At 44.1% G+C, this 26609-nt stretch overlaps 1 protein-coding gene across 5 annotated transcripts in view; it reads right to left on the bottom strand.

Moving 5' to 3' along the window:
• Nucleotides 1–14872: 14872 nt before the first annotated feature.
• LOC126548399 (FK506-binding protein 15-like) overlaps nt 14873–26609 on the bottom strand; it is a 112275-nt gene continuing 100538 nt past the window's right edge. For 2 of the 5 annotated variants that reach the window (XM_055063382.2, XM_055063381.1), the window contains exons 27-28: nt 17556–17636; nt 14873–15266 (exon numbers count right to left, since the gene is read on the bottom strand). In XM_055063382.2, coding sequence (XP_054919357.1) covers nt 15198–15266; nt 17556–17636 — 150 coding nt within the window. In that variant the 3' untranslated portion in view covers nt 14873–15197. Of the gene's footprint in view, nt 15267–17555; nt 17637–24043; nt 24184–26609 lie in introns of those variants that run through there. The other 3 variants (XM_055063383.2, XM_055063384.1, XM_055063385.1) reach the window with 3 other exon arrangements.

A 26609-nucleotide genomic window follows, 5' to 3' on the forward strand; every position in this document is an offset into this window, starting at 1 on the left:
GTTACCTTACAAGAGGCGCCCACAAAGTAAGTTACAATTTACTTTTAAATGAAGCATGGATATCAGAAAAAATATATTTATATTGCTAGTTAGAGTGGTTCGCAGAGTTTTTCCAGATGTGTACTATCCTTTGTTTCTTAACTCATTGCAGCACAGCGTTCTGTTTCGTATACTGGTGTAAGGCTATTGTGCCCCCTGTAGCTGAAAACAGGGTGCAGCATCACTCACAAAATTTTTCTTTGCTAGAAACTATTTCAATTTGGTGGAGACCCAGCAGGGCGAAGTTTTATCAATAATGACGTGTTTCATGCAGAGATGTTCTTGTTTAGGTCAGTGGGTGAACATTGGAATATCAGCATACAATACAGATCTTCTTTTATTTGCAAAATAATTCTGACAGGCGGCATGCAATTGATTGGTCTAATTAAAAAGCACTAATTGACCAATGAGGCTGTACTACACTATTCCCATGGTTCATATCTGGAAAAACTACCTGTGTATCACTCTATCCGACAATATAAATTTTTTTCTGATGTCCATGCCTCGTTTAAAATAAATTGTAACTGTGGGCAAACGTCGGGTTACTGTAACAGCTGCCGCAAAAATTTGAGGGAATGTCTAATAAAAGTCTTCAGTTGTTCTTGTCAAGCTGTCCATTAGCCAACTTTTAGCGTAACGTTAGCAGGGCTTACTGAAGTACTTCTAGACGTCCATGGCTACAAAATGTCTTGATCAAGACAGCTACTAGGCTTTTGAATTAGCCGTTCAAGACATCTTTTAGACATCAAATAGCTGCTTGCGTGTTTCGTGGGAAGGGATACAGGGCTAGGCAAAACAGGGCTAGGCATCGGAGGCGAAGCCCGGAAGGTCGGTGGTCGTGCGACGGCGTCGGCGTAGGTCAATGGGGCGGTGAGTTGAGGCGCCCGTTCCAGAGGAAGGACCTCGGACACTTGTTCTTCTATAACGTGTTAATTGTAGGGTCGGACTAAGGGACGAACTTGACTCCGGTGGGTTGGAGATCAGGGAGAGCTGGCGAGCAACTTCTTCCCGGACGAAATCCTTGATTTGCGAGAGGAGGGTGGCATCTGGAAAAGGAGAGGTCAAGCCAGACGATTCCTGATGGGGAACAGGACGGCGGGTGAGGAGGCGTTGACGGCGGAGTTCGTCATAGCTTTGGCACAGTTCAATAACTTGGGCAACAGTAGAGGGGCTCTTTGAAATGAGCATCTGAAACGCGTCCTCGTCGATACCCTTCATGATATGCTTGATTTTATTGCCCTCAGTCATGGATGCATCGACGCGTTTACAGAGATCGATGACATCTTCGATGTAACTGGTAAAGTTCTCACCAGGCTGCTGAGAGCGCGACTGCAGACGCTGTTCGGCACGAAGCTTTTGCACAGCAGGGCGGCCGAAGACCTCGCTAAACTTTGTCTTGAACACCGTCCAGCTTGGGACTTCGCTTTCGTGGTTCCGAAACCACAAGTGGGCAATTCCGGTGAGGTCAATTTCGTGATGTCATCCCATTTGTTGTTCCGACTGACGCGTTCGTATGATGAGAGCCAGTCATCAACGCCGTGGTCGTCAGTGCCGCTAAAGATAGGAGGGTCCCGCTGGCGGAACGTGCCGGGGCATACGGTAGACTGGGGAGCAGGTAGTGGTAAGCTCGTGGCGCTTTCGGTGGTCATGATGGCAGGGAGTGTCCGGCTGCGCAATTCCAGGATTGCAGGAGACCCAGCACCTCCACCAATTATGGCAAAGAAGTCCGACACGGCTGTGGACGACACGAAGGACGCGGACAAGAAGACGCAACAGCGTAGGCTTAGCCAGTCAAAAACCAGGAACAGCGTCTAGCCCGAGCCCCACTTCAGTAGCGCTGGCGATCCGGCTGCGGAGCTCGGCACGGCGCACTTCTTCCTTTCAGTACCTAAAGCTTAAACTTCGTGAAGTATAGCGCCACGCTTTGAAGAATGCCGCCCTCTCCTCGCGCGCTCTGGTCGAGGCAGACGCCGCGGCGCCATTGGCCTAATGGCATCACGTGGCCCCTCGCGCTGACTTCGTTTGTTTACAGTCGCGCTTCAGCGCTATTTTCGCTTGAGAAGCGCCTACGGAGTGGCGAGGAGCAAATGTTGGCGCCGTTGCTTTTCTGTGTTGTTTAGTTTTGCGAACGCCTTCAACTTTTACGACGTCGCCTCACGGCATTTTCTATCACCATAACCTGCTGCGCCTTCGTGTGCCAAAATAGTTTCAGCAAAGGCAAGAAGCTCTTCTCGATACCGTCCGGTAAGCGCTACGGGTTAGCAAGAAAGACATGGATTCATCGAACTGGGAGGGAGAACTTCAGACCAACATACGAGTCCACACGACCATACGAGGTAGCTGCGAGTCTCTCACAGTATAGACCTACGTGACGTGCACTTTGTTAATATAAGCAGTACGGTCGTATTTGGTGTGCTTAATCGTATTGTACGCCAACAGGCTTGAATTCGCGGGCACGCGAGGCTGCGTGCGGAAACGTGATACGAAACCTTTAGAATTCGATGCATTCCTTTTGACAAAATTTGAGGCTCGAGCGTGAAAACTCATCTTAGGAAAGAAACTCTCTGCATTTTGTGGAAGCTATTCGCCCTAAAGAAGGCTAGTTAGTATACTAACTAGCCTTCTTTAGGGCGAATAGCTTTGTTTGCCTCTTTTGTTGGTGTTCGTCACTGGCGATACAAAGGAAAAGTGTGCGTGCTCTCCCGAAACCGCGTTCGAGCGAAAAAACGAAAAAACGTGCGGTCGCCAGCTCGTCGTTCACTCATTCGTTTAGTCGTTCGCTTACTCGTTCGTTCAACTATTAGCTCGTTCGACCACTATGCCTTTAAGACAAACGTAATGAGACAGTAAATAGTGCATAAATTGAACGACCGCATCATTTCGCTTACCGCAATTTCGGCCGCGTCATAGCGCGGCAATTCTTTGCGCGGTCATCACCTTAAAGTCATATCTCGTAAATGTTATTTCGGAGTGAGCGCAACTGTCCTCAATGCATGCACCTTAGTGTAACTAGCTAGGTTCGCACATATAGCTAGTTACACGTGAACGGACGAGCTAACGCACGATGAAATGTTATCCATGATGAGTCACTAACCTGAAAAAATAATGCACTTGTTTGAGCCTGAATGAAGAGCTGTTAGCGCATTGTTGCTAGGCGAACGAATACTCAAAAATTGAGTTCATCCTGTATACACAGAATCCTGACTCAATGATCGGCCGCACGCATTTCTGTCGACTTTGAGGCCCGAGAAACATAATAGCACTATCGCCCACCTCTGAGCCTTTGCGCTTGCTTGGAAGATTGGCAAGCATGCACGTTGGCAGCACTGTAGCTTGTAATACTCTTTAGAACCTTGAGAGCAGCGATCATTCGTGCCCTATGTCGGCCTTTGTACGTCATAGCTGATACGCGCCGCGAATTCACATAGTAAGGACGGCGCGGATTGTTTAGGCTACTGAGGGCTAGCTGGAGTTCGGGATGTTGGCATTCGATCGTAGATGTGTTATTTACAACCATTCGCAGCAGCATCTTGCGACACTCACTTGACAAATGTTGCGTACCTAGTTGTAGCACACGCGATACATTCAGAGTCGTCATGGCACAGCGTTAGCGCTCGTTCAGATACTTTTTAAAAAAGTAATTATCAAAACAGGGAAAAAAAGCTGCCGTCACTGAATTTGTGTAACCGTTCGTATAGAAATTCTATGCTGTACACGAAGTTACTCGGATAAAAAGCTAACGCGAACGCCTAAAGCGCACCGCCTTGTTATGCGTGCATTCAATCTGCGAAAGGTCGTCTGCTATGCTCGAGCGATGTAGGCAGCGCCACGGTCGAGGAGGGAGCGTCAAAGAGAGGAGAAACGAGGAGGAGTGAAGGCGGAGGAGGAGAGCGTCGCTATTTTACGAAGGGGCTTTACGTTTACCTAAGTCAATTAATCACATGGAACCCTGACCACCAGAAGGAAATTAACAGAAGAAAAATGTGTTGGAGCGCATACAGCAGACATTGTCAGCTTTTGACTGGAAGCTTACCATTATCATTGAAAACGAAGGTGTACAATCAGCGAAATTTGCCGGTGATGACTACAGTGCACTAGAAAATACCAATACTTCTAGTTCACTGTAGTGATGACATATGGGGCAGAAACTTGGAGACTGACAAAGAAGCTTGAGAACAAGTGCAACGGTGCGGTGCAACGAAGAATGCTACGCATAACGTTAAGAGACAGAAAGAGAGCGGTTTGCATCAGAGAGCAAACGAATAGTCGCAGGTAATGCAATGCGCAGGTTAGATAACCGGTGGACGATTAGGGCTAGCTAGAATGGATGTCAAGAGAAGGGAAGTGCAGTCGAGGATGGCAGAAGATTAGGATGGGGCGATGGAATTAGGAAATTCGCGGGCACTAGTTGGAATCGGCTGGCGCAGGACAGGGGTAATTGGACATCGCAGGGAGAGGCCTTCGTCCTGTAGTGGACGTAAAATTGGCTGTAGATGAAGGAGATGATCATGAAAAATCCAATTGGACTCAATAGTTTTTTTTTGACTGGGTGGTCCGACCCCACTAATCCACCTTAACTGGCGTGCTGATTCCTCTAATCCAAATTAACCCACCAGTCCCACTAGTTCCTATTAGCTTACCCACTCATCTCACTAATCCACCCGTCTACCCGCTAATCCGCATTAATCGACTTTAATGCGCCCCTTAATTTTAAGGTTGAGCAGATTCAAGATATGGAAATGCTGTCGCATCTACGTTAAAAGGGGAGTTAAGAAGGGCCCAAAGTTTTTTTTAGAAATTATAATGCTCTGTTAGAGCAGTAAACAAAGGACACGATGTCACTGCACAAGAAGTGTCGGTGACGCACATGACTGCGAGTGTTTGTGTCTCACTGCTGTTTGTATATAACGGCTTATTCAACCAGAATAAGTGGAAGCTATGGATTATATGGATATATAGCCTCCACGCACTGAAGGCTCGCTGCGCACTGTGTCAGTCCGATGTGCCGAGGGTTACGATGTGGCCGTACTTAGAAAATTGCGCACGCTCCCTGCAGGTCCGTGGCTATCAACAGTGGCGTTGACCAAGGAGTCGAGCGGAAGCATTTCCTCAAAGAAGTTAGGACTTCGGCACACGCCGGTCGACAGCGCTAATCGTCCTTCTTTCATACGGCGTGCCACGTCAGTTCATTACTTTACGCGAAAGCAGTGGCGCACATCCACTGTTCAGCAGCGTTACAACTCTCCCGCTGGGGGCGCGCGTCGCCATTGGTCAGGCGCGTAAACAAGTTCCAGAACGTTCGAGTCGGTTCTCTCTGCAGACGCGGCGCTGCCGCCCGCGAGGAAAAGTGAAGATGGATCAACCTAAAACAGGCTACACGCTCTCCGCTGGCCGCGAGTCGATTTCTCTCTATCGTTCTGGAGGTTTCTACGGCGCACGCCAGCGTGTTTATTCGAGCCGCGTAGGCTTTCTAAGGCGAATCTTTCTTTGCTTCTTCCTACGACTTTCCCACTGCTGCTGCTGTCGCGCACACCACGACGGGAGAAACTCCAAAGGACTTCTTCTTGGGCAAGTTGGTGCTTGGATTTCCTAGGTATACCTTGTGGCGCAAAATACATTTTTTGAAAAGGGACTGTCCTCCTTTCTTCTGTCCCTTTTCAAGAAATGTATTTTGTGCCACAAAGTATACCTAGGGTCAAACTCGTTTTGCCCCCATCGCTTCGAATGTGCACAATGCCATCTGGAGCTCCCTGGCCATCGCCACATTAGCCGCTTGACAGCTGTAATTATCCATGACTCTTCTCAGAAGCATTGCAGAAACTGCAGCGCTTCCCTTTCTACTAACCTGCGAGGCCAGAGGGGACGCATGATATAACTGTAGAGTGTAGAAGAGGAGAACAAGGAGAGGGAGGAGAAGAGGCAGTTCCCATATAAGAAAGGGTGGGGTGGTGACCTGAGAAGGCAACCCCACTACTATATGACAGCGGTTGCGGGGAAACAGGATAAGCTTAAGTTCAAGGTACTGTACAGTACGTTGCTGCTATTTCTGAAAAATAAACGACATGCAAATACGTCAACCAGGAAACTTACGCATGGCGTGCAGAAGCAGAGCCGCATTAATGAAAGCGCACCGCAGGGTCCAGGAGACACTACGGAAGCGGTCGACCGTCAAATCAACACTTCTGCGTCCGCCGCCTTAGCTTTGCGGCAATGGCATTGCTAGAGGTCGTGGATTTGATCCCAATCAAGGCGGCCACATTTCGACGGGGGCGAAATGGAAAACGCACGTGCACTTACATTTTGGGACACGTTAAACAATATCACGGTTTCTAAATTTGTCCAGAGTCCGCCACTACGGCTTACTTCATAATCCGAGTATGGTTTTGACACGTACAGCCCCATAATCCAATTCAAGTTTAATACTTCTGCCACAAGGCGATGTGCCATGTGAGGCAATTGTGAATATGCTGAACCCTCTCAGAGGTTACGAAAATATGTGGTGCACAACAACGCCTCAAGCAAACATCTCTCCCTGTGTGTTCTATGTACTACGCACACAAACAGCAGTGGTGCACTCAAGGTAACGTTTAGCATCAACTCACCACTCTCGTGTTAGCCTAAACGTTGCAGAAATTAAGCTTTAGCTGTCACCATCACCGCTAATTATCGTCGGTCAAAGCATCCAGCATGGAAAGCCTCGCTTATATCGATTCCCACAGTGCGTGGAATCTGCATAATTTTTTCGTATGTGCGCCGATTTCTTTTGACAAACGGTGACCGCAAGAGGCTGATAACTTGAGAAAAACTTGTACAGTGCTCACGGATTGAAATAGGACACGGAGCATTTAGTACAACCCTACATATGTGCAAAGTACGCGAGAGCACAATGTCATGTCGCTAGGAATTTGGTCACCAAAGGTGACGAGGGCTCCGATATAAGTGTACGCGCCAGAATTACGTCGATGTGACACGAACTGCAGCCGGTTGAAGCGAACGTATGCGCATTACTTAGCCCTAAATTGACGCGTTTCATTCCGTGAGCACTGTACATTACGACTTAGGGTTCTATCAGGAAGTGCAAAGCATGCACGGACGATTCTGCCGCATATTATCTCTCGGCAACATTATCATCATCATCAGCCTGGTTACGCCCACTGCAGGGCAAAGGCCTCTCCCATACTTCTCCAAGAACCCCGGTCATGTACTAATTGTGGCCATGTCGTCCCTGCAAACTTCTTAATCTCATCCGCCCACCTAACTTTCTGCCGCCCCCTGCTACGCTTCCCTTCCCTTGGAATCCAGTCCGTAATCCTTAATGACCATCAGTTATCTTCCCTCCGCATTACATGTCCTGCCCATGCCCCATTTCTTTTTCTTGATTTCAACTAAGATGTCATTGACTCTCATTTGTTCCCTCACCCAATCTGCTCTTTTCTTAACCCTTAACGTTACACCCATAATTCTTTCCATAGCTCATTGCGTCGTCCTCAATTTAAGTTGAACCCTTTTCGTAAGCCTCCAGGTTTCTGCCCCATACGTGAGTACTGGTAAGACACAGCTATTATACACTTTTCTCTTGAGGGATAATGGCAACTTGCTGTTTATGATCCGAGAATGCCTGCCAAACGCACCCCAGCCCATTTTTATTCTTCTGATTATTTTCGTCTCATGATTTGGATCCGCCGTCACTACCTGCCCTATGTAGATGTATTCCCTTACCAATTCCAGTGCCTCGCTACCTATTGTAAATTGCTGTTCTCTTCCGAGACTGTTAAACAGTACTTTAGTTTTCTGCAGATTAATTTTTAGACCCGCTCTTCTGCTTTGCCTCTCCAGGTCAGTGAGCATGCATTGCAATCAGTCCCCTGAGTTACTAAGCAAGGCAATATCATCAGCGAATACTAAGGTATTCTCCATCCCCAATTCTTCCCAATCCAGGTCTCTGAATACCTATTGTAAACACGCCGTGAATAGCATTGGAGAGATTGTATCTCCCTGCCTGACGCCTTTCTTTATTGGGATTCTGTTGCTTTCTTTATGGAGGACTACGGTGGCTGTGGAACCGCTATAGATATCTTTCAGTATTTTTACATACGGCTCGTCTACATCCTGATTCCGTAATGCCTCCATGACTGCTGAGGTTTTGACAGAATCAAACGCTTTCTCGTAATCAATGAAAGCTATATATAAGGGTTCGTTATATTCTGCACATTTCTCTATCACCTGATTGATAGTGTGAATATGGTCTATTGCCTTTACGGAATCCTTCCTGGTCCTTTGGTTGACAGAAGTCTAAGGTGTTCCTGATTCTGTTTGCGATTACCTTCGTAAATACTTTGTAGGCAACGGACAGTAAGCTGATTGGTCTATAATTCTTCAAGTCTTTGGCGTCCCCTTTCTTATGGATTAGGATTATGTTAGAGTTTTTCCAAGGTTCTGGTACGCTCGAGGTCATGAGGCATTGCGTATACAGGGTGGCCAGTTTCTCTAGAACAATCTGCCCACCATCCTTCAACAAATCTGCTGTTATCTGATCCTCCCCAGCGGCTTTCCCCCTTTGCATAGCTCCCAAGGCTTCCTTTACTTCTTCCGGCGTTACCTGTAGGATTATTTTTATTTATTTATTTTATTTATTCAATACTGCCGGCCGCCTTTTGGTAGCCAGGGCAGGAGTGGGTACATGACGCTTTTCATATTAACGGTCCATCAAGAAGACAACAGTAACAGTTAAGACAGAGAACCACATAGGCACACAGAAGATTACTGCGAAGCAAAGCAAACAAAACAAGATGCAAACGCGTTACATTCAAATCCAAAAAAAAAAAAAAAAAAAAAAAACGAGCTCACAAAGGTTATTGGCTAGAACTGACTGCTGAAAAAAATGCATCGGGTGATGATAAGGTGGCCGCATCGTAGGGCAACTTGTTCCAGTCTGCTATCGTTCTTGGAAAGAACGACAGCTTGTATGTGTTGGTTCTGCACTGAGGCATTATAATTGTTTTGTCGTGTTTGTGTCGAGTCTGTCGGGTTCTGTTGTACTGCATGTAAGTGTGGAAGTCTAATTTGGTATGATTATTAATTATTGCAAATAGCATCTTCAGACGGTGCATTTTTCGACGAGATTCCAAGGTAGGAAGACCGGAGCGGCTAAGAAGATCAGATATCGATACCTGTCTTCCGTAGGCGTGGTGTATAAATCGCAGTGCCTTTCTCTGAACCCCCTCGATACTTTTTACATTTGTTTTAGTGTGCGGATCCCAGATCACGTCAGCATATTCCAGTAGGGGACGCACGAGCGAAGTATAAGCTACAAGTTTCGTTTTAGTGGTTGCATGTTTTAACCGGTGTCTTATTAGCCATAGTCTTTTGGATGCTACTGAAACCATGTTTTTAATGTGGGGGCTCCAACTGAGGTTAGAGCTGATCGTTACGCCAAGATACTTAAATTGTTCTACTGGTTCTAGAGGAGCGCTATTAATTTTGTACGAATACTTCAGTGGATCTTTCTTTCGGGTTAAGGTCATTTGTTTGCATTTCGTGACATTTAATGTCATCGACCAGTTTTGGCACCAATTACTAACAGCACACAAGTAGTTATTTAGAACGAGCTGGTCACCTTCGGTGAGAATTGTGTGATAAATTACGCAGTCATCTGCGAAAAAACGGGCCCGCACAGGAGAGTCAAGTTTTAGGTCATTTAAATATATAAGAAAAAGAAGCGGCCCAAGGACTGAGCCCTGTGGCACTCCTGAAAATACTGGAGCGATGGGTGAGCTTGAACTGGATATCTGGACGTACTGTTGCCGGTGAGATAGGTATGAATCAAGCCACTGTAAAATTTGTTGATTCTGTAAGATGTGTCTAAGTTTTAGCAGAAGTTTACTATGCAGTACGCGGTCGAAGGCTTTTTCAAAGTCCAGAAAAATGGCATCTATTTGTCCTGCTTTGTCAAGGGCTTTACAGAAATCATTGGTAGTGTGAATTAGCTGTGTCACAGTAGATAACCCGCGACGAAATCCATGTTGAGCTTCAGAAAAAAAATTATTGTCTTCCAAGAATGAGGCGATGTGTTTGAAAACAAAGTGTTCCATCACTTTACCTGCGGTGCACAACAAGCTAATTGGCCTGTAATTAGCGACATGGAGTTTGGTACCAGATTTGTGCACAGGAATAACCTTAGCCAGCTTCCAATCCCTGGGAACGTCACCCTCTCGTAGACTAGTACGGAATATAATAAAGAGGAATTTTGAACACCATTCCGCGTATCTGGAAAGAAACGTGTTCGGAATATCATCTGGTCCAGATGATTTCTTTGTATTCAGGTGTAGAAGGGCGGAAAAAATGCCTTCTTCGCCTATGGTAAGATCGGGTACCTGGAAGCTGGTTGATCTGAAGTTGGTAGACGGACCACCACCCCGCAGGAACACAGAAGAAAAATAGTCGTTGAACGTTGCCGCTATTTGTTGTCCGTCACTAAAGTCCACGTCATTTATTGTCAATTTGTGTATGGGGTCCTTTTTTTGAGCTAGATAAGTCCAGAATTTTCGCGGGTCATTAATGAGGAAGTTGTGCAGTTTTACGTTAATGAATTGGAATTTTGATTGTCGTATTTGATTTCTTAGCTCTCTACGAAGTGACGCCACAGTACTGTGTGCAGCCCTCGAAATGTTACGGGAAAGTCTGCTTACGCGACGTTTTAGGTGAATTATTTCTCGTGTAATCCATGGGCTGTGGCTATGAATTTTCTTTTTCTTCAGCGGGACGTACCGATGAATACACATATGTACCGTACGTTTAAAGTTCAACCACAATTCATTCGGACTTGTGTGGCCTTCACTGTACCTTGCAAAAAAATTGTCGTATTCTTGTTCAAGAAGGTCTAAAATACTCTCGTCTTCAGCGTTATTGAAATCGTAAAATTGTTTTGTTGATTGGCGTGTGATTGGTCGTGCCATATTGGTTTTGAAAAGCACTAAATCGTGGTCGGATATACCAGGCATAATATTAACCGTGAAACCTAGCCTTTCAATAGCATCAGACACAAACACAAGGTCTAGAAGTGAGCCCGTGGTAGCAGTAACTCGCGATGGTTCAGCCACAACCTGCTTCAAATTAAAAGAAAAGGCAATATCGAGTAGCAAATCAGAATGCCGGCATGAAGATGAGACGCTCAAAGATTCCCAGTTGATTTTTGGCAAGTTAAAATCACCACACAAAATGACATGTGAATATCGCTTTTTGTGCTCATTCAAAAAGTCATACAGCGTCTCGAGCATACCTAGATCTGAATTTGGTGGCCTATAAACGGCGCCAATAAAGATGCTGTGTTTGCAAGTATGAAGTCGGATCCAGACCATTTCTATGCTAGTATGGTGTGGTACAAGCGTGTAATCTGTTCCTTTCTTTATCACAATGGCTACCCCACCCCCTCTAGAACTGCGGTCATGGCGGATAATTTCGTGCGAAGGAGGTATCACATCCTTATCGGATATGTTATCATGGAGCCACGTTTCGGTGAGCACTGCAACATCAGGCTCATACGTTAAAAGAAGACCTTCGAAGTCTTCTGTTTTATTCCGGATGCTACGGGCATTAATGTTCAGAACAGAGAACTCGCTCTGAACTGTGTCTCTGTGACATAAATTGCGGCTCTTAAGCGGACTCTTGTTTCCGAAGTTAGGCCGTCATTGTGAAGCTAGCGGGATTCGGATTTCGAATTCCTCTAGACTATTCTCTCTTCCATTATCGTCGTGGGTGCCACTGGTACTGTATAAATCTCTATAGAACTCCTCAGCCACTTGAACTATCTCTTCCACATTAGTAATGATATTGCCAGCTTTGTCTCTTAACGCATGTCTCTCTCGGCAGCGTCTCTGGTTTTTCTCAAGAATGCTTTGAGCAAATAAAGTTCTCTCTTGACCTAGACTGCTCTGCTCGAAATCTCCACTCCCGGAACTGGTTCTGAACGGTTCCTTCGAATTGTTCCGGCTCTGGTTCAGTTTCAAAATGGCGGGAAAAATACGGGTACGGTTCAGTTCCAGTTCCAGGCAAAAATTCGGGCTCGATTCCCATTTTTTGTTCAGTTCCGGTTGTGCTTCGACACCCTGGCTGTCTTTTGGGAATATATAGGTCTTTTCACAAAACATATCCTGTCCAACATTCGGGTATGGTGTCCTGTAGTATGGGGCCAACACTTAAACTGTATTGGCTATGCAAAGTATCTCACTTTGCCTAGGTACTACGGCGGAGAACCGTCTTGACTACTACACTGTATCCTGACCACGTAGCTGCAATCAATACGTAGCTGTACAGCTTTTGCAGTGGTCTAGGGTCATTCATTGCAAAAGGACGTTCACTTGTTAACCTTCAGGGGGCTAGGTATGTTTCGAACACATTGAAGTGCTTTCGTTGACGGGAATCTCCCTCCTGAACAGTGTAGTGTGCACTGACAACCGATACATGGGCCCGACGTAATGCTTTGCCATTAGTTATCCAATTCGTCGTCAATCTCGCACGTTCAGTGATCCACTCGCAACTATCACGACTTCGTATGTTACTGCTGCGAAAAAAATAAAACGACGATTACGATACTCCCTAATACGAAATTGGAGCGCACCTGTACACGTGTTTTCATTCCGCGATTTATTGGTTGGCGTGGACAATCTGCCTCGTGCGGCATATTTCAAACGGAGCAAAGTGTGGCGTGACTGCCTCGCTACACGGATAGCGAAAGAGGCAGCGCGTGGGCGACGTGTGGGCGCGATTCACAGCAACCGCCGCAGCGCTACTCTGGCGCCATCTTGTTGCCATCATCGCCGCAAAGCCGTCGTAAGCGGTGCTACTCTTCACATGCTTCATACAGTCCTCCTCCGCTTTTCTGTTTGCGTTCGCTTCGCCGTCGTCTTTCATGGGCCGTTGCACTCCGACTTCGCTCTTTCATCCTTCGCTGTGCTCGTTTGCTTGGTTACGCCGACGCTCGCAGCAGGAACAGGCGCCTAGAAGTTGCGCTCCAAACAGAAAAAAAAAACGGTACAAACACACCTTGTGTAGTCCGTGCCCACGAAAGATTATGCGTGTTATGAAACCCCACTAGAGCAAAAAGGGAGAAAGGAACGTTCTCCTCCATACAAACTAAGGAAAGAAAGTTATTCAAGGAGCAAAAGCCCCGATTTTTTTCTCACACAGCAGCTTGTATTCGCGCGTGTGCGTCGGGCAAATATGAAAATGAACAACTCGCTGCTTCAGGTCGAGCGTAGCCCAAGTAGCTAAAACATGATGCTGATACGCCTGCTACTGAGCAGACTGCTGTGTCGCACCTTGCATCTTTTTAATGTGAAGCACTCTTTCGAGGTTCCCGTCTCACCTCGTTTCGGGCCTCTTCAATAATAGGCTAATTAATGTGTCTGATGGTAGGATTGAAGTTCGGACTCCTAACACAGCATGCCGGTGCTCTAACCGTCATGCACGATTACATGCACATTTCTACCGTGCCAGCGCGAGACTGGCACGTGCATCACGTCACATAGAACGTGCACGCTGCATTCAGTTTCAAACTTTGTCGCGCAGACAAGCAACTCAGTGTTTTTAGTTCACAGAGACTTTTTCAGCACCTTTGCTGTCGCCGATTTCGTCTGCCTCAGGAATCTTGTCTAAATATCTTGTCTGAAACCAGTATCCCACTGGTGCCCTAGTTCGTTACCGATAAGCAAAACCTCATTCGGGTCTTGGTTGCACTACTAAATATCCGTTCGAATTCAGCATTACTGTCATGAGTTTACTGCATAATAACAAGATTATAACTGCGATTCTGTGGAAATTGAGGCACAGGCTAGCTTTGCTTATATGGCATCATAGGAACCCACAATAGGGCGGCGGTAGGTACCATCACAATTTCCTCTAAGTGAATAGATTCCTTTGGCTCTTTCGCCTGTTTACGTGGTGGTAGGACACTCACTGCCGATGCAAAGGGTTCTTGTGTGTTCATTTGTGCGTGAGCTTCGAGGGGAGGGGCTCGTGGTTGTCCCCCTCCCCTTCACAAACCGTTGCCCCGTTTTGTGTCCGACACGTTCACTTTCTCAGTACACTGGCAGCTAGATTAGCATACGGCGTGAAAGTAGAGGTGTGGGAAGGAGAATAGGGGGAAAGGAGTACTGTGCAGTAACTGTTCCTCAGCGAGGACACCTTAACTAGTGTATTCTAGTACACTCTACCTCAACAACACTGCACTGGGGAAGGGGAGTTAAAATGGGGGCAAGGGAAGGTGCTTATGGAACGTACTACCTTCGTGCTTGGAAAGGACAGCCTTCTCCCACCGCCCCCTCACTGTAGGGGCTGCAGGAGAGGAGGGTCGTAGTCTTCCACACCGGCGCTCGCGGGCGCTGGAGACAACACACACACATGATGAACCTACCAATACTAACACTACCGATATGTGCTGTAACGTTTGGGTGAACTGTGCGCAGATGGGACAAGGAAGGCAACAAACACAAAATACCCATCTTCAAATATGTGCTGGTTCACGGCTTTCTTTTGTTTTTCTTTTACATGCGAAAACCATGACACGATTATGAGACACCATAGTGGGGGGGGACTCTGGATTAATTTTGAGCACCTGGGGTTCTTTAACACGTGCGAACAGCTCTGTTATTTGCTATAGGAAGGTTTGAATGTATTATAATATGTGCATTACAAAAGTGGCCATCATGCTGACAAATCTTGAGCTGCCTGAACAGCAACAACATATGTATATTTTGTTTAAGAATTCTGTCATAACAGTGGCACACTCATGTGAGATGTCCCTGTCCCACCTTTTCTTAAAAAAGAACACCACAGCAAGCTTGTCTAAAGTGTTTATCCAAAATGTATTTGTACATTTAAATATATTGACTGACACAAGTAAATACGTACATGCCTTAGTAAAATGTGCTTTCCATGTATATATAGCATATATCTTGGCATAAAATGTCACGAGAAGACTACAGTTCAAACAAAGGCTAAGTGTTGCTCCCTATCAGACTTGCTGAGGTCTCTGTGCTACAGCTTGCACTGACTTGTGTCCCATATAACAGTGCAGCACAGGCTTTGCGATAACTGCCCAAATAGAAAAGGAAGTCATGGAAGTGTTCCAATCACAACTGTCCGCGAGTGGCCAAGGTAAGTCAGTTCAACCAATCATCATCTTCATATTCATCGAAGAGTGGAGGTGGTGGTGGTTGTGGCTTCCAGGACTGAAAAGCAAGTAAAATGAAATGGCATTAAAAAACACAAAATCCTACCATGTTTTTTTTTTACTGCACTGCTTTAATGACTGTGTTTGTGAATAAGTACAAGGGTGTTCAAAAAATTTTTCCAGAATACCCAAGAAGAACATCATGTAGAGCCATTAAACTTTGAGATTTGGTGTACTATGTTAGTTCATCAGACTTATCACACCACTTGAAAAAATACTTTAGACCATGTGAAAAGAAATAAAGGAGGACACTGGTCAGTAAGACATTGCTCTGTTGTAGCAACATTTTCAAAGCTATATTGAAGATCAATTTTCTGAATTCATTTCCCTATTGGAAACCAGCTAATACATTGAGAAAAATCTGGTGGTAAAGGGAATGATCAAACACGGCCCTGAAAAGCAAAACCACCCTCTCGGTGCTTCCCTTGCATTAATTTTTCTTTTACTGCCTTTCAATAACAGCAAAATGCCATGGTCACCTGTGCTCACTATATGTTACAGTTATCAAGACTGATAACAATTGGAATGATTTTGCATTAAAAATATCTAGCCTCCTCATTCCTGATTGTCGTACGAGATGTGGCATTATTTCGATTGCAGAAAATCGTACTGTAGAACAGAGGCTGCCGTTTGCTTTTCTCATCATAGTGAGATTACCCTCTATCACCGTCAGTGATAAGCTGCTGCAGAGAGTTACGAAGAGCTTGCTGAAAATTCCCGCAAAATAAAATTTCACTTGTCTACCACATCCCGCTTCACCAATGTACACTTAGGTGTCCATTTGACATAAACCTTATGCATCCTATGTTTTTTTTTCAAGAATTTTAAATGCAAAACATTTTCCACATTTGGTTTGTCTAAGCAATTCATTGCCAAGATCATGGAATGAATGTGATGGTACTTTTGAGGGCCCCTAGTGTGCCCCAAATTTAGCCTGGAATCCTCCTAGGTAGCATTTTGTGCACTATTTCTAAACAGTAATCTGCTGTGGGCATTTTTTTTTTAATGCTCCACAGTGGGATGATAAATATCAGCAAAATTTTTTGCCTGCATAAATAAATTCTTAACAGCCCAGAATTTAACAAATAAAAGCTGATTCCTTGTTGATATGGCTGCACAAATTTTTTGCAGAAGTATTAAACAATTCCTGCTTGGATCACGAAAATGTGCAGCATAAGAAATGTAATTCTTTTTGAATACAGAGAAAATAAACTGTGCAGAGAAATTAGTTCTATAACTTTTCAGTACCTCAAAATTCATGTATAAGGTTTATAAACATGTACAGCAGTCCTGAGCTTCCACACTCACATGCTGAAAAATATGCACTGCTTAAATTTGTGAAGCTTGCGAGTAGAAGGTGCATCTTTACTTTGCTTAAGCCAAACTTCTTTTGACGTAATTTGTGCAGCATTTATCAGCACATGCTGAGCATTTGCATATCAACCATTCCACAAAATGCTTGCACAATTTTCTTACCAGACGAAAATAAGCAGTGCAGATAAAAACACACATTGAGAGTCACTTTTATAACTCCATGTAGTCAACAGGAAGTCAACAAAAGAAAACAGAAAAAAGGAGTTAGAACCAAGTTCTACTGGAGGGGGAAAAAAAAATGGGTTCACACAAGGTTACCACAGGCACTGGCAATCATTGTGGAATAAAGTACTCAAACAGCAGTGAAAGCAGGTGCTAAATAACTTTTAATCTAGAATGTCTAATGTAGAATAGCTGCTCAGCTGGAAGCTTGAATGCTTTGCTCCCTGCATACTGCTTTCACTAAGAGTGAGCCAATGAAGTTGTAAATAGCAGTCATCATGGCTTTCTTTCAAAGGTGTGTCTGCCTAGGTTGGCAATCTTGGGTAATGAAAGAACCATTACACTTTTACAATGTTACTTAAAGCAGCTGCTCTCAAAAAAGAAAGAAAGAAAAAAAGAAACGATCATAACAAACCAGGCCTGATGGACAAAGACTTCTGTAAGAGTGTACACTCTCTTTCAGTAAAGCTTCCAAGAACTTAAACTTTTAGCAACAAGTGCAGAGTTAGTGGCACACACAAACAGTGTTACGCTAATGTTACCACTAGCAACAGCGTTAACACAAGATAAATGACATGCAGGTGAAAATTCACAGGTGCTGGCATAGTGTTTGGGCATTTCTGTCCCCATGAAAATTGGGCATGACAAACAAATAGCAGCAGCATTTGAACAAACACCAACGTAAAAGACAAAATAATTGTGCCCGTGAATCACGTGTGTACACTAATACACCCACAAAGATATTGCTCACATAATGAAGCAGATCGATTTGTAGGACAGTGGAGCAGAAATGAGGAAACCACAGAGCACCACCCCTATGCTTCTTGCCACTCTGAAAGCCATACAAAATTTTAGCAAAAGAAGTGCGAGAGCAGTGCACTGCTATATTACAATGGCTAACACTGCATACTATGCCACATGTAACAACATTCCATTAATAGCATGAATGATATCAAGCTCGATTGCATATACCAACATCCCATGAATAAGTACACTGTCTATAACACTGCTTATTAAGGGGAGATGCTCCCCTAAACATTTTGTTATTTGTTTTAGTGGTTTAAAAGTTCAGCCAATTAGAGAAATCTTCAAGCAGATTTCCAATATGTCAGTTTTTGTCCAGATGCTATATTGAGTTGCGTCCTACACAAGGGCAAAATATAGCAATCTTTGCAGGCATGTCCTTGTGTATTATATTTCCACGAGAACCATCATTTTGTAGCTTATTTAGCTCTTTGTAGACCTGCAAAGTGCCGATATCTACCAAAACAGCATGTACAATTAGTGTAACTATGCAAAGAAAGAAAGATTAGCACACTTCAGCTAACTTTTTTCACAATCTAATGAGAATAACCTTGTCTACTTATAATTGACCTATACTAATGAAATTTGACATACATACTCTTCAAGATATTGTCACGTAGTAGTGATGGTGAAGAAAGCAGCAAAACTGGGAATGACAAAACTAGCGTTTTATTGGGCGAGCTTCTGCCCTCAAAAACAGGCTGCACTCAAAGAACGGCGACAGCGGCGAACACAGTCGGCGGTTGTCGAAAATCTGATCTGTGGGTCAAGGGCGTCGGCTTTTATACATCAGTCATCGCAGGTTCCAGAGTAATCGCTGGGACCCGCGTGTCTTCCAGAAAGTTCTACACCATTTGCTGATATATACTTGAAATTTCAATATCTCTCGGCACTAGTTGTGAAAGTACACAGTTATATTTCATGGGATTGAAAAAAAATTTAGTTGAAGTGTCCTAATTTTTTTTGCATGGTTCCAGTAATTGTACATGCTATTTGGATAAATATCAGCCCTTCGTGGTCTACAATGAGCTATATAAGCTACAGCACGGTACATTTTTGGAAAATTTGACACGCAAGAAAGTGCCCGCAAAGATCGCTATATTTTGCTGTCGTGTAAGGCACATCACTAATAAATTATAGCAACCATGCAAAAATTAATGACATATTTGAAATCTGCATAAAACGCTCTGAATAGCAATACTTTCAAACCTCTAGTACAAATAATAAAGAAACACATTTTGAGGAGCATCTCCCCTTAAAGTGAATTGTCTACTAAGGTGAACAGTTCAGGGACCTCGGATCAGTTTCCTGTGGATTCCTAAGCACAACTCTGTTAAACTCAGCTTTTATACTCCACTTCATACATAGCAGGCAACGTAGGAGAAGCTACACAAGTAGTGCGGTCATAGAAACTTCAATACTTCTTTTTGGGCGAGTTGGTTCATCTTGAAACATATGGGTAACAGTGCAAACAGACGACCACAAGAAGGGAGACACGTACACATTTCACAGTGCTGTTGCTTTTGACCTGAGACACCTTATACAGAATAACTACTTCAATTATTACAAGTACAACTTGTTCACATAAGGCTCCGTCAAATCCTGTATTGCTTGTTGCTTCCAGTACGCGACATACTAGGTTTTGGTCGCGAGTGTAAGCAGTGAAATGTGGTCCTCTCCCCTTGTTTGGTGGTAAATAGGTTAAAATATACAATGCCTTCCATGTAATAATTATGTCATATTGCGTGGCACAAAAGTATGAGGCTTAAATGTTATACTGAATTACATGACGCACACTTTTTTTCTTACCCATGAGACCTATTTTGGTCCTGAATGTGACCAAGAGAAGTCTCTTTATAGCATAACTTGAAGCAGTACGAAGAAGACGAGGACAGGAATCGAACACAAACACAACATGATAAGCGCTGAACTGCCCACTGAAAATTTTATTGAAGGAACAACCAGCTTTATACCATGTCAAAAAACACCAACAACAATGAAAACGTTGAAGGGAATATGTACTGCCTACAAGTAGGCATGCCCTTATAGCCTTTCTAGTGCTTTTCTAGTGCTTTTTATAGCCATTCCTTCAACGCAGCCTGCTCTTCGGCAGAACGAACAAAACGCGGCCTCCCCATCTGATTGCCGGGCCTGAACTGGTGGGAAACGATGGGTGCAAGGCGAGTGAACACGCGATCCCACCCTTTCCCTCTCTCGGAAGGAGGGGACGCCTGTGATTGGCTCACGCCTTACGCTGCATCTCCATGAATATAAAACCCCACTTCAAAGGGCGCATATGATGAACCAGCAGTGGCTAAATCAGTTAGCATGGTGGTCTTGCAACCCGGAGGTCGGTGGTTCGAATCTGCAGCCCGACAAGCAAGTTTTATTTTCACATGGCTCAAGTCTTCTCATACGACAACACCGATGCCGACACGACTAAGGCAATACAAGCTTCGCTTGAAATATCTCAACTAGGTTTATGTGAAAGAAATGCAAATGTGCTGCCTATGATGGGCCAGTAAAGGGTATCCTACAGATTTTGATGGCCCGTTGGCAGCTTGCTGCACTCATACATGGCATGGGAACAATAGATTACATAAGGTCTATTTGACTTGCCCTGCACTTCATGAACTAGTTCACTATGATTCAATGCTTGTTACGTGTGTTGGTGCAGAACCAGACCAGCACCTACTGCGTAAGCCCTGCACTACATCTCCCACTAGTGCAGGGAATGCTGTGAACATGTCCTGCACCCTATGAAATGAATGGCAACATGCAGATGGCACCTTGTGGCACTGGTGAAATGAATAGCGAGGTGCAGCACCTCATGAACGAATTCAGAAAGTGCAAGTGAGTCGAATGGACCTATACACACACACTGCACCACCGCAAACACATAAGCAATGTGATTGGTGTTCTTGCGTAGGACCTGCACACCGGCGTGCTGACTGCGGCCCAACCAAGCAAAGCTGCTGGTCGAAATGCGCATGCGCATTATACATATCGGTAACTTTCTTTGGAGTGCAAGAAAGAACACTCACATAACACGTATGCACTCACACACACACACACACAAACACCCAAAAAAAGATTCTCCCCCCCCCCCCCCTTAACAAAAGCACCCACACCAACTAGCCCAGTTACAAGTTCTTCTGTGTCATATGTTTCACATGAGCCATTTAAAGTTACTGTTGCCGAGTAAATTTGCCAATAAATTTTTCGGACATAGGGCGGACTGCATGTTGGTCTGAACTCCACTAATATGGCCATCAGTCTAGGCAGTGTATGTGATCTCACACTCAATTGCCAGTAAGGTCTACGGGTGCGAACATATTGATGGCAAACTTCCCGTGACCCCTTGTTAGCTACTCTGCTAGTCGTCTGCCAATTTTTAATGAAACGGCACTGCTTAGGCCTAAGCAGTGCAGCTGTGATGAAGATATTTTAGCAGAATACTATATTAATGACAAATTATGCGTACAGATAGTCCTATGCCATCCCTCTAAGTTACAATATTAAGCATTTCTGACTTGGTTTCTTAAAGGGGCCTTGAAACACTTTTTTGAATATCGTAAGAAAAATGTTGCTAATCTGTCGTAGAGGCTGCTGTGAACGTGTGAGCCAAATATTAACGCACTGCATGCGGCAGGGAAATTACAATCTCATGTCAAAATGACCAAAAACTCGCTTGCTTTCACATCTACAATGCAGTCATGCAGCACCACTGAAAGCAGCTGGACCCACCAATGCTATTGGCCGATTTCGTGATCACAAGAGCATTCTCAGTAATACATAATTGCTAGTTCTTAGTTACATATTCTTTAATTTATTTATGTCTGCAATATCAAAAAGACAGAAAAATCATTTCATCTTTGCACTGCGAAGTGCAGTTTATCGAGGCTGCCACGAGGTGCTGTAATGAGCTGTTTCGCCGCCACAGCACTAAACTTTTGGCCAGGGCTTTGCCCTTTTGACTCCTTTGCTGTGTAGTTTCCAGCACATAAGAGGAGACAAAAATAGAGAGAAAGCCAAGTGTTGTTGTGATAACTCCCCTTGCAGCTGAAAGACGGAAAAAATTTTTGCAGCACAAGACTCGCGAGATGACGTCCTTTATTATTGCGGCCATTTTAATATTAGTTAGAAAAGTGTTTCAGGACGCCTTTAAGGTGCTGGAGAAATTATTTTATCTTTGTTCTAGGGATAACATAGTAGTGGCACGAGGGTAGTTCAAAAAATTGTACAGGTCTGAAAAATCCGGCATCTGAAAAATTGGTCAGCAACTATTTGACTTTTTCGCTACCAGAACATATATATTGAGGCACGTGCTAAAAAAATTTCCCTTGCTATAACCGATACTGTGTTGGATCTCGCATTTTCAGTTTCATTATAGCAGAACACTCCATTGAAGTAAAGCTTGACCAACCAAATTTTAGATTAACTTCATTGTATCCAATAATTGGTTGTATCTGTGTTCATTCTACTGAGGTTTAACTGTAGCAGCAATTGTAATACAGTAGCCATACAGTTGCTGAATGGTCAATCTTTTAATGACACACCCACATTTCTGCATATGTTATGGGTGCCAGTTTGCAGTCGAACTAGCACCCACGCACCAAATTAAAAAGACTTGCTGAGGGCCTAGTTGGTGCATAGCAGACACTAAGTTGTGTGAAAATACTAAAAATAAAAAGAGGAAAGCACAGTGGACAGCCGCTGCCACTGTTATTGAAGCTGAAGGAAAGGGGACAAGCAACGTAGTGCACCAGACCCGTCACTTCGTATATACTGTAGATATTAGCGCAGTAAGCTTTCGTCATTCCTGCATCATTCTTGTTTAGGCTGCCTAGTGTGGTGCAAACAGCCACACAAACCATTTGACCACTGGTGCCCACAGTAGTTTCCATTTATTACCTCAGTTTTCCTTTACAGCAAAGACAAAATTTCATTACACCAAGTCACAGACAAATACGCTTTGTTATACTGAAGCTAAATATACACAGTGTTCTACGGACATCGTCGTAAATAGTAAAATGATTCATCACACGGAGGATTTTGTTATATTTAAGCTTGTTAGATTGAGGTTTAACTGTACACTGACAACAAAAAGCTGCTCCAATACTCTGCCATCTGCCAGTTCTTGACAAATCTGGCAACCCTTGCAGTGCAGTTCCCGAGTACTGCCTTGAGAAACGCTGATGTGACTCAATCCGAACATGCAACATTACATCAGCGGCTGAATGTTCTGGCCTTTGTCGAGGAGGAACACAGACAAAAAGCAACAGCAAATCTGAGAAAATGCTGTTGACGAGGCTCACATACAACAAACGCACGCCGACATAAATGTACGGGCGCGAATCAGAAGGTTCTTGCCCTTATTTTTAAGCCAAATTACGGCTGTACATGTGAAGTCAACCTAACCATTCCCAGCGTTGGACTTTTCTTGGACTAGCCTGGCATTATCTGTCGGTTAGCTCTGTGGCATGGCGCTGTTGTCAGTTGCTGAAGAGCTGAAGATGGCAGTTGTGCTTCACAAGTCCGTGGCATACGAGCAACGAAGTGCGATTCGTTTTCTGTAGAGAAAGGGACGAACGCCCATCGAAATCCACAGGGAAATGCAGCCCACATATGGGGAAAGTTGTCTTGCTTTGATAAGTGTGAGGTGGTGGTGTTGCGAGTTTGCAAAAAGCCATGAAGACTTGCATGACAATGACCATTCGGGGTGGGGGGGCACTTCTGTCGCTGACTGATGACGGGGGCATCTCAAATTTAGTGCCACAATGGGAAAAATGTGAACCAGTGCGGGGACTATGTGCAAGAATAGTATAAAGTACGTACAATAGTATGTTTATTTGTAATTACCTATATGTACCTTATTTTGGCTAATAAAGAATTGAGGCAAAGACTTTCTGATTCACGCTTATACATCTGTCGTGGAGACCTAACATTGAACTGATATTGTAAGGCCGATTCACAAAACATCTACTGGTGTTATTAACAGACTTAGATGAGCTAGTTGGTTGCTGGCTTGGTGGAATATGGTTATAACGGCGCGTTTCGAGGACAGAATACAAAAAAATGCACACAGGACAGTTGCCGACTGTCCTGTGTGCATGTTTTTGTGTTCTTTCCTCGAAACGCGCCGTTATAACCATGTTCCATCTACTGATGATAGCCATGTTTTTCACTTCCATATGACAGCTAAGGCTCTTTGTGCAATGACTTCAAATTGTTCTATGCACTGTTTTTGTACACATTCAGTCCCAATTGTATTGACAGACAAGCACCCCACCTGACACCTTGGGTCCTACCATTTTTTTTCATGCTATCATAAGAACAAACTGAAGCAACAGATGAGGCCCACTGTGCTGGACAGGGGAAGGGTGAGGAGCAAAGGCTGCTCTAACTATAACTTCAAGAGCTAAGTTTCCTTACCTTGCTTAGTAGTATAAGCCATACCTCACAGCTAGCAGGCTTACTATGAGGCCAGCCAAACTAAGCAAGGTCATCCACATGGGAGGAATGTTTTCTCCATACACACGACTAGCCTGCTGCAGCGATGCGAGAAAGGACTCCTACACATGAAAACATTGCAACTCAATTTGAACTCTTCCTTTTCAAAAAGTTACAAGAAAACTAAGAAAACTGAAACACTGCCAGGGAAGAACTACACATTCATTAGAAAAATTGACACTCATAAGTGTGACTTAGTACAGTGAAACCCGGTTATAATGAATCGCAATATCTGCTGCGACTAGTTGAATACATCCGAGATACTTAGTGAAGCCAAACTGGCACATAACAAATTTTGGATACATGCTTACTGTATGTGGGATAATAATGTATATGGAACAAAACTATTTATTTCAGACACTCAATATGCCTGAAAAAAAAATGACTTGTAGCAAAACATTTTGCTACTTTGCATAAAAAGCGGTGACTTTTGCTTGCCCTTTAGGCAGACTCTACTGCATCAGTGAGCACAGCCTTCTAAATACCAGATAAGGATTGCATAGTAGTAGCAGCAGTCTATTACAGTCAATGTCAAAGTAATATCGGTGCAGCTCATTTACTGCTGAAAGTGCTTCATCAACCACTTCAGGCGTTGTGTACACAGTTGTGCTTGCCAAGGTAATACACAAAAAGCAAAATCACTGATGAAAATAATGATATTCGACATGTCGCCTAGATTTTGAAACACTTCTTACTGGACCAATGCAGCAAGGTGGATAACATTTGTAAAGGATTTTAGTAAATTGAGTCGGAAGGTAGAAGGCTAGGTCTTTGCTCTCCATGTCTGTATGTTGTCATGTAGGGGACCCCCTTTTTTTTCAGTTGTTTTTCGCATTGTTTCATGTCACAAATATTTTTAAAGTGCCTAGATAGGTACTTTCCAGGTATGCTAGATGTGAAATCGATGTTTTCATATCTGATATTCTTGCAGGGAGTTCTTGCATGGAGTCCCCATTCTGTAAACTTGACAAAGCTCATTGAAGAATTTAAAATTCTTATTCCTTTCAGCAGCTATATGCTTTTGACGATTCTGAAGATGCAAGAAATATAAAACAAAATTTTCAATGGACAGAATTAATTTGCACCTCAAGGGGTTAAGCGTCAGATGACTTTCATTAGCAATGTCCTCTGCCTCATCACTGTCTTCAGCGGCACCAGCAGTCATCACATCTGCAATGGTGTCCATGTCAAAGGGTCTCGTAGCAGCTTTATTATCTATGCTGAAGTAAGGCTTGAACGATACTTCTTATGGCACAATATCAAGGATGTTGCTAAGCTCCGTCACATCTTGCTTTGGGATTGCTGCTTTGGTGAGTTCTATGTGAAGTTTTGCATGGTGGAAACTATTATGAAATGTGTAAGGTGTAACATCACTTCAAGCACGGCTCACAAGTTGAACTGCTGCAAGCAGGTCTATTTTCAGCTTGTGACCAATGCATAGTTTCACTACAAGCAGTTGTTCCGCAATGCATTTTCTGTAACCTTCCTTTTTTAAATGCACGATTGGTGCCCTGGTCGAGGGGTTGATCCCCTGAACTTGCATTGGGTGGCAGCAAGTACAGTTCAATATGCCTCAGCAAAGCTCCACAGTAGTGTGCAGAACCATTGTAGGGCAGCAAGCAGAATTTGCCCAGTCTTGGAAAGTTTGTGGTCCCACTCACACAGTAGTTCTCAAACAGTGTCCATATCATCCATGCCTTCCTGTTAAACGTGTAGATGACAAGCAGATATGCTGGCCCTCGCAAGTACAAAGGTGACTTGTGCAGCTGAACTTTGATATACAGAACACAGATATATAAATTATAACAAAGGTATTTTTGTGTCAGATGAAACGAGGTTTGAATGTATTTTCCAATTACAAGTGGGTTCAGATTGCAAGGGTCGCAAACATTCGTTGTCAACCGAATCACGATGTGCACCTTGTCAAGTTTTTTGCCATGGCACTTCTTATTCAGATGTGCAAGAGTCCTGCTTGGTAACATCTTCCAAAACAAGGTGCTCTTGTCCGTTGTAGATGCCATATGGCTTGTGCCTAGCAATGACACCTGACCACTGTCAGAAATACATTTGTTGAAGCTTTCCATGTCAACGGCAGTGCCTTCACCAGCCCCACCTTTCCAACAATCCCATAATGGTCTTTGAACTTCTGCAGCCAACGTGTCCCTGCCATGAAGCCATCAATGCCAAGTACGAATGCAAAGTCCTTCCCTTTTTGTTGCTGTATCATAGGGATGGAAACTGGGAAGTTACATGGGTAAATGTTCCGAAACAACTGGTATAAAGCTTTCTGCTCTCGGTTTAGGCTAGCTTCCGGACATATTTGTTGTAAGAGTTTGGTCTCTCACAGGCCTTCTCCATGATGGGAGACTTTCTTCAATATTGAGTGTTCTGGAAATACAGACTGCGGTGGCCACCTTCAACTTCCTTTGCCTGCTCTCCCCACAGTAAATGAGTTCGAACATCTCGGCAAGTAATAAAGCTCAGTGTT

Source organism: Dermacentor andersoni, chromosome 1 (genome assembly GCF_023375885.2).
Source record: "Dermacentor andersoni chromosome 1, qqDerAnde1_hic_scaffold, whole genome shotgun sequence".
In the NCBI taxonomy this organism is placed as follows: domain Eukaryota; kingdom Metazoa; phylum Arthropoda; class Arachnida; order Ixodida; family Ixodidae; genus Dermacentor; species Dermacentor andersoni.